The following is a 15,384-nucleotide window of genomic DNA, read 5'->3' as shown; positions in this document are numbered from 1 at the left end:
TTCTTAGGGGATGGCTCAGAATGGCAACAGAACACAATGGATTAGACAGGGTAAAAGACGACCTGTCTACTGTGATGTTCTGGGAGATAAAATGTTACTGACGCTAACGTCTTTGTGGGCATTATGTTCAAGGATTAAGTCACAGTACCAGGGGTTGGAAACAGTTCTTGAAAAGAAGGAAGATACATTTTCTTGCTTTAGAAATAAAGACTCCTTCCGCAACTAGTCATCTAAGCTGTCTCACATAAAAGACATTTAAAAGAATTTCCAAGTCTTCTAGGTATTACAAAGCTTGTGAAGCTGAATATGTTTGTAACATTGAAAACAGATAATGATTACATAGCTCAGGAGCCAATGAAGAGACTATTTCATACCCTGCAACATCAATAATTTCCCGGAACACAGCACAAAGCCTCGGACCTAACTCAGCAAGCTAACAAACACTAACTCGTATGGTAAGAGAACCCTTCACTTGTGGATGGTCTGTGAGGACCCTGCAGTCACAGCATCCGGTACTAGAACTCTCGCCCGTGTCCCATGATGGCAGAATCCCTTTTTTTTTGGGACCGTAACGTACAAGCCTACAGATCTCTAACTGATAACTGTGATGAACACACATTATCCAAGTACATCACTGGAAATGATGAGGATTGGGGTAATCACGATGTTACCCATTAATGTTTGCCTAAAGCTACGGATCCCTAACAGGCAAAGCCCTAGCTTATGTATGTTGTGTTGGTATAAGCTGTGTTCTATGAGGCTTAGTCTCCTTTTCCTGGGCTGCCTTCTAAGCTTATGGCTGCACTCTAAGGCTTTATCATTGCAAGGATAAGCACGCAGCACCTGGAAGGATATGGTCGGTAAGTCCCAGCACTGTACAATATTGGCACAGAGAATGTCCTGTCCATTGGCTAGATCTGGGTAGGGGTTTGAAGTTTAAGACTTGTATTGTCCTTACCTGGTGCCATAGCTTGAGCAGGACCCCTGGGCCCAAATCTGCCTATCATAATGTTCTACTTGTAGGTTTCTAGGATCCTCTGGATCCTTCTACTTTGCCATTCTCCCATGCTTCTCTCATCTAGAGTCCCAATGGGATGTCCTCCCCTCTGCTTGATACCCTGTGAGCATATTCAGGGGGAGGAGGTCCCCCTCAGTCACAGTCATAGGGGAGGGGAGTAAGGGGAAAATGGGAGGGAGGGAGGAATGGGAGGATACAAGGGATGGGATAACCATTGAGATGTAATATGAATAAATTAATAAAATAAAATTTAAAAAAAGAAAAAAATATTGGCATGGCTTTGTGAGCCTCTGAGTGTGAGATGACGTTAGGCAGGACCTGCTCTGCTTTAGTAGATCAGAAGACCTCTGGATCCTCAGGACATTATGCTGGCTCACACTGTGAGGGAGTTGTGCCACATGATAGCAGCAGGGAGGGATATGTTGCTCCCTCCAGTGTATACTAGAGAAACTTCTCCTTGTCCTGTTGTGGTTATAGATGGGGAAATATAGTAATGACTGCCTGCTGAGGGGTTCTAGAATGCATATGGGCAAGCAAGATTGGGTCAGTTATAAGCAGCAACCCTCTGCTATGTTTCCCGGAAGGGCTAAAACTCCCAGTGGAACTCTGAGGAGATGATATGATATACAAGGCAATTGTAGTTGTCCAATGACCATCTCCTCCCCTTCCCCCAAGATCCTTACTAGAGGTCAATGCCCCATCAATCAGGTGCTGAGATGTTGGCTGATGACCTTGACTGTTTCCCTTTTGCCTCTGGCTAAGTAGCAATGTTCTTACCCAGGGATCCATATACCTCTGTGCCAGCAGGTCACTCTGCTCGAGAGAGGTATCGACATAGCCCTCGTTTCCTGAAGGTGAGACTGACATTTGGTACAGTTTATATGCCAGACCTTCTCTATGGCTTTATGTAAAAGTTCTGTGTATTTGGTCATGGGGGGGGGGGCATGGACTTGTTCTATAGGTCCATACATTCCATGGTGAAAATATGTGCATTATAAGACAACAATTATAAAACACAGGAGTAGCCCATAACATTGATGGTATTATCATGTGTTACCAGATCTAGTGATCAGGAATAGCTAATGTTTATTACATGCTTATTACGTGTGTGCCTCCCACACGGCAGAAAGAAAGGAGCCTACAAATGTTCAAGGGCAGTCCAAATGCACACATTTTTAGGAATCTTATGTTCTTGTGCACGCTAGCACATTCCTTCCTTCCTGAGTGGCAGATTTTATCCTATTGTTACAAAAGACCCAGGATGCTTGGTAGGACTCTGCCTGTGGAAGGCATGATAAGCTGGTGTAGAGTGTTTCACAGATTCCTTTATCGGGTGACTCAGAAGGCTGCCGTTTGGGGTGAGCTTGGATGAAAAGAGGTTCTTCAAAGCTTTCTGCTGTGATACAAGCTGCATTGATGTCAGGCCAGTAGTAAATGGCAAATTTCATGTTCTCAGAAGTGCTATAATAAACATAAGTAAAATGTGGTTTTGATGCAACCTTTTAAAAATGTACAGTTTTGCTACTTAATTTTAATTTATCTTCCACACATACACAATTGAATCTCTGTTATTGGTCATGTCTGCCCTATCCAAATAAAGTGTTCTCTTTAGAAAACTCAAAACCAAATAAACTAAGTATACATGTGGAGATGGACATCGCAGAATTCATCGGAATATATCAGAATTCTCTTTGTTTGTACTGTACAGTGTACTGGTTAATTGTCACGTTCCATTTTAAACTTACTGAGACGCTGGCTCTGGAAGCAGGGGAGAGCCTCCCATTTTAAACCCAAGTATGTTTGTCCCAAGGTGACTTCCGAGGCTTCTTATCTGGGGTTTCCCACCTCCCACCCTGGCCCTGTATCAAGAAGACAGGCAAGAGCACCGACTACTAAGGGCTGTAAAGCACTCTGTCTTTGAACAATAAAAAGAGGTAAACTGTTTTCAGCAGAGGCACACACATGCCTGCAGTGGGAATGGAAAACCAGGAGCTCATCCGCAGCGAGGCTGCAAAGGAGCCTCAGCTGGGCACTGCCTGGGTCTTGAACTCCAATATGACTGGCTATTTCTCAGTCATTTCTGCCGCATGTTTGCAAGGACATTACTATTCTGTGTGTTCTCTCAATCACCACTCTGTTCATTTCTATCAGACCCTGTGATACTCTGAGTTGATGATTTTCTATCTCTCTGCTGCTTCTTCTGTCTAATACTTGTGATTTACTTCTTTATTTTGTCTTTCTATACATGCGACAAACCCACTCATTCATAACTGCAAGAATGCATACTTCTGGTCTGTAGAGCTCACTAGCATGAGGAAGCCTTGGCCTGCTTTTAGACTCTCAGAGTCTGGGAATGTGGATGCCAGTGGACCATGTGACTGGATCTTTTTCTCAGACCAGGTTACATTGTCTGCCATGAAGTAACAGTGCTTCACTGAAGAACGGCACTGGCCAAGATAAGGAGGGATGTTTGCTGCAAACAATTTTTTTCCCAAAACAAAATTCAACGCAATTGAGTGATTTTAGGCACTGTCAAGATCAGACACAAAATCACAATGAAGGGAAGCTAGAAACACTTCACCAAGAAAGAGACATTGGAAGGGTGTCCAGAAACGGAGACGAATTCGTTTGCTTATGACATTTGCAAAAGCAAGAAGCTCACTCTACTGTCTTGTCTTTTTAGGTTTTTCTTGAGAAATTCTAGCAAGGCATCACCTACAAGAGTACACAGCAGAATGAATGGGTAAATATGGATCACATGGAGACAGAAGATGGACCACCATAGCAGATGCTGCCAGCATTGTGATGAACCCCCTCAACTGTCCCTTTAAACATGTGTCAGTACATACGTCTCCAAGTTCCTGAGGAGTGCTCTTGCTACAGTTTTGCAGCTGTGGTTTTCTTTGGGAATCTTGCCTCTGTGTGGCTTATCAGATAGCTTACATGCTTATGTAGCTAAACTCTTAAGAAGAGTGTCAGGTGTGCATAGAAACCTTTTTGTCTTGGAGAGACCTCAAGCCAATAAGTGGCCAACAAAAGATGAAAGCCTTGCTTTCTGGCTTCCAAAAGGACAAACCTATACGGATTTTATACTAGAGGCCCCACACAGGAGAGAGGCACCTTCTCTCGACTTCTGTTCTGTGTGGCTTCAGTCTTTCCAGCCATAGTTTCTTCCACTCCTGCTTTCCTGGCAAGTCACCGCAGAAACTCCTTATCTCTGGATCTTATTACAGCAACTAAACTGGAGGCTTCTTCTTATTTATACACCGATATGATTTTTTTGAGTATGATATTTGAATTCAGATTTTTATGAATGATATTCTGGCTTAATGGGTCTGAAAATTATTGGCCTATAAAGGCACGAGATTAGATAAGCACTCCGAAGGAGTGGACACACATAAAGAAAAAGTCTCTTCAGTTTTTTTTTAATTGTCCTCATCACCTTTACTAATTCATCTGAATTTATATCCATTCACTCAGCTTTGGTCTCAAGAGGAACCCAGACCAAGGATCAGTGAAAACCCTCCAGCTAGTTAAAGATATTTCTCAATTTTATACCCTCCTTCACCATCTGGGTTATCTTCCAAGGTGTGCTGTCTCAGGGGAGAGCTGATATGTAAGTTCCTTGCATCAGCAGAGCAAGATGGATACCTTGGCAAGTCGTAGGATTAAACACAAATGCTTGGCTTGCGTTCAGCTGACGGCATTCCCAGTACATTTTGCACATGGGAATGTGTTCAGCTTGACCTTGCTGGGAAATATTTTGGCATCTTAAAGGCCAGTCCGGCAAAATACTGAACACTAAAGTTTTTCAGAAGACAAATGAAGCATGAATTTGATCAAAAGGTAACACCCATTTAAAATGCTGTGGTCCATACTAACGCCTTTTGCACAGCACGTTCTCAAAGGTATTTGGTGAAGAAATTGCTTTGACTACATTATTTATCATCTTTTATTGTGAAGTGATCTGGGGCATTCATACAAAAGTAATATTTTATAGGTATAGAACATATTCATGCTAACCTTATAGAAGATATTTCCAGGTAGAAGGCAATTGAAAAATTTAGATGAAACCTGTCAAGTCAATACAGTCTGGGGAATACACCAAGAAATCACACAAACTCACTGAAGTATCATTTTGTTAACGTAGTCACCTTTGAATTTCTTTTCATAAGTGAATTCAATTTCACGAGCTGCCTTCTGCACAACCCCAAATCCAAAGACTTTATTCCGTAGAACAATTTCATGAACTTGAATTAGAAGTAAAGCTTTCTTTCTCCGTGACAGCTACTTTTGAGTGGATATTCTTGTAAAGTTAATAATGTCGCTAGCTGAATATAATGATCCCCTATTGTAGAAGAAGTGAAAGGAAGATGGAATTTGACTGAGTTTCATCTTTAGAAACTTGCGAGTCATGTGTGTGTTAAAAGCAGCAGTGAGAACTGGTAATGCATTAAGAGCTTCAGAGTAAGTGTGTGTTATGAAGGGGAAAGTGACTTGCTTTACACTTGCGGTTTCCCAACAATTCCTTCTGCATTGTTTTAAACCTGTGTAGATTCTCTATAGATCTTGGATCAACTTTAATATATCCAAACACACTGTCCTTAGCTAAAATAAGAAATATTAGGAAAAGACCCCACAGAAATGTTGTAGTGGCATATGCTATAATCCTAGCACGTGTGAGGTTGAGTTAAGACATATAGAGGTCAAGGCCAGCCTGGGATACATAATGAGACTCTATAAAATAAATAATATAAAACGAGAAAAAAGTTATAGCCTAACTGTAATACTGTTAAGACAAAAAAAACATAAACTAATTTTTAAAAACTTCGAATAACCAGACATGTCAAAATTCAGAGATTCAAACTAAAAACATTTTTATCTTCACTAACAACTCAGCATTTATTATGCACCATACTTAAAACTTCTATATTCACTAGCTCACCCAATGCCACAGCCAGTAAGGGGCAGGGACGGCTCTCCCACTGTCATGCTCTTGGGGCCGGATCACCCACATCCATGCCATCAGGGTCAGTTCTGCTGTGTTGTCTAGGTAAGGTGTGGGGCTGGTCTCCCAAGTGCTGTATCAAGGAAGGGACTGGAACTGCTCTCATGACCCTGGGGCCAGCTCTCCTATATACAGTGTTTTTAATACCTTCTTTAATTTTAATTTTATCACTGTCTAATTTATTCTAGTTTACCTAAAACAAAAAGTAAACACTTCTTGCATTACAGTCTCAAACTTGCTCAAAGTGAGATTTCTTAGCCACACTGTTATGGCTATCATTGAGGTATAAGTATTTGGAACTGCACAAGTAGAGTAGTTGATATCAACACATCGCTTAACCATTTCCCAAGTACCTCACCAAGATATACAAGTTGCCGTTCACTCTCCTTTTATAGACTAGGCTATAGGGAACATAGCAACCCCTCTAAGTAGGTGCTCAGCTCATGCCCTTTATGATTCCATTCTACTAAGTCTCATGTCCTGGAAACATACAATATTCTTACATAAAGATATTTGACATCCTTTAAAGACTGTCGTCTCTAACCCTTTAAAATGAAAGAATTCAAATACTTGTAGGTATTGTCATTTCATATTCAGCAGTCCACAAAATTGTTGAAGAGTTTATCATTTAGTAGTAACTCATAAGAGTAGTGAGGACCAAGGCAACGTATTTAGAATTTTTGACTATCACTCTGACACAAATATAAACAGAATTATATTGGGCTAAGATATTAACAGTCACAGAAATGTACCAGAGTTTGGTAGTTGAGATTTTTTTTTGTGATATAATCAAGGTAGCAGAGAAAAATATTTTCATTAATTTCCAAACACAGTGCCAGAGAATCCTTAAGAAGAAGTCAGAGGAGGGAAGAAACAATTTTGATTTTATATACTTCCTACAGGAATAAGCCAAAAGGCTGAAAATTGTGAACACATTGAATTTTTCCAAACAGCAGTTTGAAAAGAAGATATACTCCTAGATCATGGATATTTGGTGTGATAATAGAACAAGCTTCCAAGTTGTTACTTACTCAACATTAATCTGCTCAGAAAGATGATGCTATCCCACGGTTCCTGGTGGGTTCTTCTCATGAAACTTGGATGACGTGCATTTAGAACACGGTTTGCTAATATACATGAAATGAATAAGTCCTTCAGGTGACTAGCTTTGCCATGAGAGGAGCAAGTCTGTCGTAGGGAGTTTAAGTGGTTATCCCAGGGTCACATGTGTATGAAACAACAGAGCAGAGAATTGGATTTAAAGTATCATCCTGCAAAGCGTGGCACATTCCTTCTTAAATATCTAGGGAGGGACTCTGATTTGAATGTAATTCAAGACATTCAGTAATTTACCGTTATGTTTTCATTACTATAGCAAATGCAAGATACAACACTGTTATTGAAAGAAAAGATTATTCTGAATCCTAATTTTGGAGTCTGAAGTTTAGGAACATCTATTGGCTTTAGACTTCTGCTAGGGCATAGAGAGGGGGAACACACCACACTGAGAGTTTGTGGTGTAGTGGAGCAGAGCAGAGGCTGGGGCGCGCTGCCACAGTGCCCTTTAAGGGCTTTCCTCTCATTGGCCTACCAACATATCACTCAAATGGGACGGTTCTGGACGGTTCTGGACGGTTCTACCACTTCACAGAGTACCAAGCCAGTAAGACGTAGGCCTTTGACTAACACTTACTCTCCAACTTCACCAGTTTTGAGTCCTACACACGTTGCAAGCAAGCATATGAATGCTTATGATCTGGATCATCTTTCAAAGGATGCTATTCCGGCAACTTGCATAGTAGTTGGTAGCACTGTAACACTGTGGTCCTCCATAAAGAGAATCAGGAAAAATTTCCTATGTCCAAGGTTGGGAGTATATGCTCCTGGAAGCATCCAGGACACATGCGCATGTCATATATCTATAAAATTTGTATTCAGGAATCCAGCTGAAGAGAATGATGACTCTTTGGAACTCCTACTTCTTGGCTTATGTCAAAGTCATTTGCTTCTGGATCTAAGCGGAAAGTAGAGCTTGTCTAAGTGGGACGATGGAGCTGCCCTAAAGTCTAATGTTTTTATTTATTTCTAGATCCACCGTGAGAAGGTAATGTAAAATTACTAATACAAAATTAAGGATGGGAATGGGAAAGGCCCCTGGTCAGTGAAAAGCTCTGAGATGCAATTTGCCCTCTTATAAATCCATCTTTGTCCTGACAATGTCTTAGAAAATCAGAATGCCCATTTTGAAAACTTACTGTATATTATATTTTACTTTCCAAACACCATATCTGCCCATCACAAGCTAACCCCATATCTGAACATCACATGATACCCCATTTTAAAAAACAATTTATGAATTTTAATTTTTGTAAAAGTAAAAAGTCTAGAATATTTGTCTAGATTTATAAGAATGACTCTGCTTTCTAGTTTGGATTTAAAGTCAGTGTAGGGATATTTTTTATTTTTATCCATTGATTCTGTAGCCTAAATATGGTCACACTAAAGCTTTTATGAAATTGATTTCTAAAAGTTATCCAGATGAAAAAGGTTTACATGTCATTGGGCTTGAAGCTGAATCCTGACATATTAAATCCATGGGAATTGTCATGATGGCTAATAGTTTTGACTTGAATGTGTATTGTCCCTATGGTGTTAGAACTGAAGGAAAAAGAAGCATTAGTTTCCAGGACAACTCTGAAAGTAGCAAATTACCTTCTGTACTGAGAAGTGGAGAGACAATGTATATGATTGCATGAAAGCATGATGCTTCCCTCAGTAAAAGTGTGAAATAGTTCAAACCATTAAGAAATCGTATCTTGGTATTTCTCATACATAATAATTATGAGTTAAACATTTTCAATAGCCATTGAACTCGTGAAATGTAGAAATCAATAAAAAAGATTTCACCTACCTTTGATATGTTACTTGATCGACTTGCAGATCTCCCTGGAGACTTTTCATTCTGGAAAATAAAATTATAAATATTGATTAAAGGAAAGGGTGGACCAATTTCCCAGCACCAAGAGGAGACAGTGCAGTATCATGTACATTTATGAATATTCTTCATATAGTTCTGACTGATGGACACACAACATAGCTGTGTGTTATTAATATGTTCCAACTAACTTCAAAGTAGCAATTAAGCTAGTAATATTTGTTTACACAAAATCCTTTCTACAGCACCCCCCCAAAAAGCCTATACAATCTCTTTGCAAATTAGAGAATGGAAGTATAGCCCATTTTTTTCCTTTTGTTTTTGCATTCAGAAAATTCTGAGTATATTTGAGGTCTGCATGCACGTAAATACTGTGTATTAAATGTGTGGTAGACACCTTCAACTCATGTTCCTAGGAAACACATTTAATTGGGTTTTTTTTTTCTGTCATTTCACATGATTATAGGCACTTGATCCTTAAAACTTAAAATCTCTCTAAGTTTTGCCTTGAGATTTAAAATGTAACTAGAGCCATCCCCATATTCTCCCTAACGCCAACTCTAGCTGCTGCCTAGCAGCACAGGACATGAAGACTGAAGAGGCCCCCTTCTAGCCAGGCAGGGTGTCTAGTGGTGGGAGAGGAACAGAAATCCAACTCCAAAACCTTTGACACAAAATTTGCAAGTTGTACAGTGATAAGGGTAGAGCAGTGACCGAGGGAATGTCAAACTAAGGCCTGCCTGGCCTAACCTGAGGCCCACCCCATGGGAGAGAGCCAAGCCCTAACCCCATCAACTCTGCTACGTTTACAACAGAGCCTAGCATAACAATCCTCTGAGAGGCCCCACCCAGCAGCAGATAGAATCAGATGCTGAGACTTACAGCCAAGCGTTACGCATAGCTTGGGGAGTCCTGTGGGAGAGGTTGGGGGTAGGGAGGACAGAAGGACCTGGAGGGGACAGGAACACCACAAGAAGATGAACAGAGTCAACTACCTTAGGCCCATCCAGGCTCACAGAGATGGAAGCACCAACCAAAGAGCGTGCATGGACCTAAGCCCCTTACACATATATAGCCCATGGGCAGCATGACTTTCATTTTGGTCTTCTAGTAAGCCCAGTGGGTGATGCCTATGACACATACTCTGACACCTGCTTTTTGATTACTTCTCCCTGACTGGGCTACCTTTCCTGGCCCCAGTGGATGAGGAGGAGCTCAGTCCTGATCTGATGGGACTTGATATGCTGGGGTGGGTTGGGAGCTCTCCTTTTCTGAGGAGAAGGGGAGGGGAAGAGGGGAAAGCAGGTGGGAGAGTAGGACCAGGAAGAGAGGAGGGAGGGGTCTACAATTGGGATATAAAGTGAATATATAAATAAAATATAAATAAAAAAGATTTAAAACTTAAAAAATGTTTTAAAAATGTATACCCTGTTCTTAAGCACTTTGTAGTTTAGGAGAAAAGGCATGCCAAAAGTGCTTTTGAATCACATTTTTTATGCCATGAAACTTTAATGTAAAAAGAGACCTGGGTAGGAGTTAGGCCTTTTACTTTGAAGGCAAGTGATTTTTTTCCCAGGAAACTATAGAATTAGGGTCTAAAACCTTCTGACTGCTGCTGCTGTATTTTTGATATTCCTACTCTGCTAATTATCTGTTGGAAGATAAGTGAGAATAAATCAGAGTTTATGGACACGCACGTAGTGTGCAAAAAGCAGTCAACTTAATGCTGTCTTCTTGACAGGAACTCACAGCAGTTGGGGTGCCCATGCAAACACAAGCCAGCTAAAATTTCTAAACAGATGAGAGTGGTGCTCTCCAGACACCAGCACTTACTTAGCTGGCAGTTGGTTGCTGCTGAGGGAGCAAGACTCATTCTCATTTGAGGATATGGCCACTGACAGGCTTTCCACACTCCAGTGGATGGCCCCAGACCCATGCAATACACCCGGAATTTCCTATGATGAATGAAGACTTGAGGTGGCAGATGTGTTACTGTGGAGAAACAGGGTACAGTCATTGCACACTATTGCTGTGTTGTACACAGGCATTCCAGCTGAATATGCGACATCCATCTCCTGTGACCACTGATGCCACCGAAGAGCATGTTATTACAGACTGAGATGAGTCACAAAGATGTGATTAGTCACACCTTCTAACAGCCTGGGATCCAGCCTGGATGAATGTGCATGCTGCCACAGATGTGTTTCCCTGATTAGCTTCTTCTGGTGATGGAGAGCAGCACTTAGCTCCTGACAGCTCGACCCTTCTTCCAGACACTAGTTAACAAAACCAATAAATCCTCCTCTCTCAGTGAAATTCAGAATGTTGACACATTATCGTGTGGAACAGAGGTAAATAAGCCACACAAAATAATACACTCTTTGTTTTGGCTGCAGCGGGGGTGAGGGGGTGCTTGTAGTTGTGATAGTGGTTATTTTGCTTGCCCGTTTTTCATTCATATCACATTTGGGAATGTGGTTAAGGGGTGGCAAGTGAAACTGCTACACCAGGAGCCAAGAAGAAGAAGAATAGAAAACGTAATGTAACGTTAAGTGCCCTTAACTTTTCAAGCCAAACGCAACTTGGTGGTAGCTTGAAATAAGACAGAGAGTCAATTCAGTTGCCAATGGAGAACAGTGCACCACAGTGATATGTACATACTCTGTACTGATAAGCTCCAGTCAAAAGAAGCGGGCAGGGGCAGTGTGTTGGTAGTGATCTAAGGTGACAGGAGCCTCGCCATCATATGTATGGTGGTTTGCTGGTATTAGCATGAGTAGATGTTTGACTCTGGTGAGCGTGAGTTTTATTATTATAAAACATGGAAGGTGATATCTTCAGGATGGTTGTAAAGACTGAATAAGTTGTAAAGACATTTTTCATATTACAAAGTTATGACATTTCTGTTGTTCGCAGGCAGAGGAAACACCCAGAAAGTTTCCCACCAATTTATGTTGGCCATGCAGATGATAAGAATCAAGAATTTTCCCCACCAGCACCTTGAGTTCTCTGTCCTGCAATCCTATGATGGATTACATTTGGACTATAAAATTTTAGAATTAAAAAACAATTGGATAACCAACTGGTGTGCTCTGGCCTGGGAACAACTAATTCTCCCATTCTCAACATTCCCTAGTTGTCTGTAATTCTTTGATAGAATTTAGCCTCATGGGTTTTCCCCCATCCACTTTATCATGTCTAATGTTGGTGTCCCATTTTGCTCATGTTTCTGTGGTCATGTTGGTGACAGTTTATGGTATAAGTGCTGAGATTACTAGGCAACACAATCTCACAGCAAACTCCCTGGTCCTCTGGCTCTTAATCTTTCCACCCCCTGTATGACTTTCACACGTACTCTGGTGCCTCATATTTTGACCATGTCCTCTGGAGGGGGAGACCTGGTGGCACTCAGAGGAAGGACAGCAGGCTACCAAGAAGAGACTTGATACCCTATGAGCATATACAGGGGGAGGTAATCCCCCTCAGGAACAGTCATAGGGGAGGGGAGTAAGGGGAAAATGGAAGGGAAGGAAGAATGGGAGGATACAAGGGATGGGATAACCATTGAGATGTAACAATAATAAATTAATATAAAATAAAAAGAGACTTGATACCCTATGAGCATATAAAGGGGGAGGAAGTCCCCCTCAGACACAGTCATAGGGGAGGGGAGTAAGGGGAAAATGGGAGGGAAGGAAAAATGGGAGGATACAAGGGATGGGATAATCATTGAGTGTAACAAGAAGAAATTAATAAAAAAACATCTTTCCACCCCCTTCTCTGCAATGTGCCCATATCAAATGGGGACTCCTAAAATGTACATATAGTAACATTCAGCTGACAAGGTTATATTTAAGAATATATGTGTATATATGTATATACATATAAAATAATTAATGAAAAAGAGGACATGACTTTAAAATAGAAGAAAGAGAGACAAATGGAAGAGTTTGGACGCAGAAAAAGAAAGAAAATTTAATTATATTACAAATCTCAAAAACAAAAGAAGAAAATGAAATTTTCTCTGCTGAAAGTAGTAAAGAATATAAGTTTATTGTTTTGGAATCAAAACACCAGAGGAACTTTCTCTCTGGGAAAACTTCCAAAGCAATGTGCCCAGTTTGTTGTTAATTAATTGAGTGGCTTGTTCTCTTACAATTGAAATGACACAGTCTTTGTATAGTCACTGTGGTTGTCATACTTCATTACGATGAGTTTGATTACTCTATGTTAGACTAAATGTAAGCTGTCCCCGAACCCAGCACATCTTACTTGCTATTCAAATTACAGTGACCTTGCAGGACAATGTGGAACCAACAAAAGCTTCTTTCTAGTCTGTACGAAAAGAATATGATTATTTAAGAGCAATGTTGGATCTTAACATCATTTCCAGCACACAGGGAAACACTCAGAGTTTCAAAGGTGTATTTTTTAAGATTTTCAAGAAATGTCTAATCTTTGGTTATCATACTGAATTTTCTTTCAAATTCAATCTTGCTAAGTATAGCGGGATTTGTTTGTGACGTGTGTGTGTGTGTGTGTGTGTGTGTGTGTGTGTGTGTGTGTGTGTGTGTATCTAGGTGTGCTCACCTGTGTGCATGTGCAAGCCAGAGATTGAGCCTGAGTGTCTTCTGTGCAGCTCTCGACCTTATCCTCCGAGGCAGCTCCTTTCATAGAACGTGGAGCTTGCTGTTTCAGCTAGACTGATCCTTTAGGAAGCCACCGGGATCTGCCTGTGCCTGCCCCCACTCCCCAGTGCTTGGGTTACAGTTAGGTAGCAATAGGCCTGGTTTTTAAAGTGGGGGCTAGGGATTCAAACTCAGGCCCTCACGGTTGCACAACAAGTGCTTTGCCCACTGTGCAGTATATGCGAGGAGATCGGGGAGGAGGCTTTAGGCGTTGGGTCTAAAATGTATACTACAGCTAGTGAGATGCTTCAGAACATAAAAGGTGCTTGCCACCGTGAGACTGACAACCTGGGTTTAATTCCTGGGACCTACATGGTAGAGGAGAACTCAGTTCCACAAGTTGTTCTCCGACTTCCCGCATACTTACTATGGCAGCATATACCCCAACGCACGCACGCACGCACGCACGCACGCACGCACGCACGCACACACATTAATTAGTATGTTTTAAATGTCTATTAAAGGGAAATTAAATTCTTCTTCGAAAAGAAGGCAGACTGAGTTGCTTTCATGGGAATCACTGATGCTGTGCTTTCCTCCGGTTCCTTTAAGAGTGAAAATCAGGAGTGAATGAAAGGAGAGGGAAAAGATGCAAGCTGGAAAAACGTCCAGGGAATTTAGAGGACTATTTCTGCTGAGGTAACCAAAGCCTGTAGTAAAATAAACACTTAAAAACTGTGACTTGTAAGCAAATTAAGAAAAACAAACTAGAGCTCCAGCACCCTGAATAGTGCACGAAACTTTTACTAATAGACTCATGGTAATCTCCTATATCAAATGAAAAACATTAAATGTCATTGGAGCATTAGAAGTAGTTTGACCTTAAAAATGTACACAGAATTGTAGAGAAAGGGCTCTTCTTTTGACTTTAATCTAATAAAGTTAGAAACACAAATTTAGGAGACGACAACTCTTAACTATCTGAAAATGAATTACACTCATGTAAAAGCTGTTTAGCCCATATGAAGGCCAACTCTCAGGAACATAGCTTAAGAAAATATCACACATTTGGAAAATACTCAAAATTGTATCCAGATTAGAATTTGTTATTGTAAGGGCTGTTGAGATGACTCAGCAGTTTAAAAGTGCATTCTGTTTTTTTAAGACACTTAGGTTCCCTGTGTCCTTATTCCTCAACTCAGAAGTCCTTGTAACCCCAGGTCTGGAGATATCCAACACCTTACTCTGGCCCCCACGGACGCCTACACACACATGGTATGCATGCACATAGAAACACATACATATGACTAAAATAAACTTTGAAAATTATGATTAGAAATTTATAAATAAATTTATATCCCTAAGCAATAATGCCATTATTCAGGGATATAGTCGAAAGAATACAAAAAATACAATATAAACTCTTGGGCTAATATACTAAAATTTAAACAGATAAAATTGTTTTCTCAAGACAAGTACTTTGTGAATAATCACATGATAGAAAAGTTTTTCGTTCAGCATTTTAGGGGGATAGAGCAATATGTAATGAAAATAACATGAGGCAAAACCATGGATGAGAAAGATGAGAAAAATGTGACTGACACTGGTAGCATCAGCCCAACAAATCAGCAAGTGGATTAAGTAAGTGATACTCTAGAAAAATAAAATTCATAGAATTTGTTGAAGAAGAAGAAGAAGGAGGAGGAGGAGGAGGAGGAGGAGGAGGAGGAGAAGAAGAAGAAGAAGAAGAAGAAGAAGAAGAAGAAGAAGAAGAAGAAGAAGGAGAAAGCAAAAA

The 15,384-nt window shown here is 40.6% G+C and overlaps 1 protein-coding gene across 11 annotated transcripts in view; it reads right to left on the bottom strand.

Moving 5' to 3' along the window:
• Nucleotides 1-15,384, bottom strand: part of MARCHF1 (membrane associated ring-CH-type finger 1) — a 758,727-nt gene that overhangs the window by 146,483 nt on the left and 596,860 nt on the right. For all 11 annotated transcript variants that reach the window (XM_084758388.1, XM_084758391.1, XM_084758390.1 and 8 more), the window contains one exon: nucleotides 8,938-8,988. In XM_084758388.1, coding sequence (XP_084614514.1) covers nucleotides 8,938-8,988 — 51 coding nt within the window. The remainder of the gene's footprint in view (nucleotides 1-8,937; nucleotides 8,989-15,384) is intronic.

The sequence above is a fragment of the Acomys minous genome (assembly GCF_964271855.1).
Source record: "Acomys minous genome assembly, chromosome: 15".
Lineage (NCBI taxonomy): Eukaryota > Metazoa > Chordata > Mammalia > Rodentia > Muridae > Acomys > Acomys minous.
The sequence above is the reverse complement of the archived record's forward strand: the minus strand, read 5'-3'. Positions and strand labels throughout refer to the sequence as shown.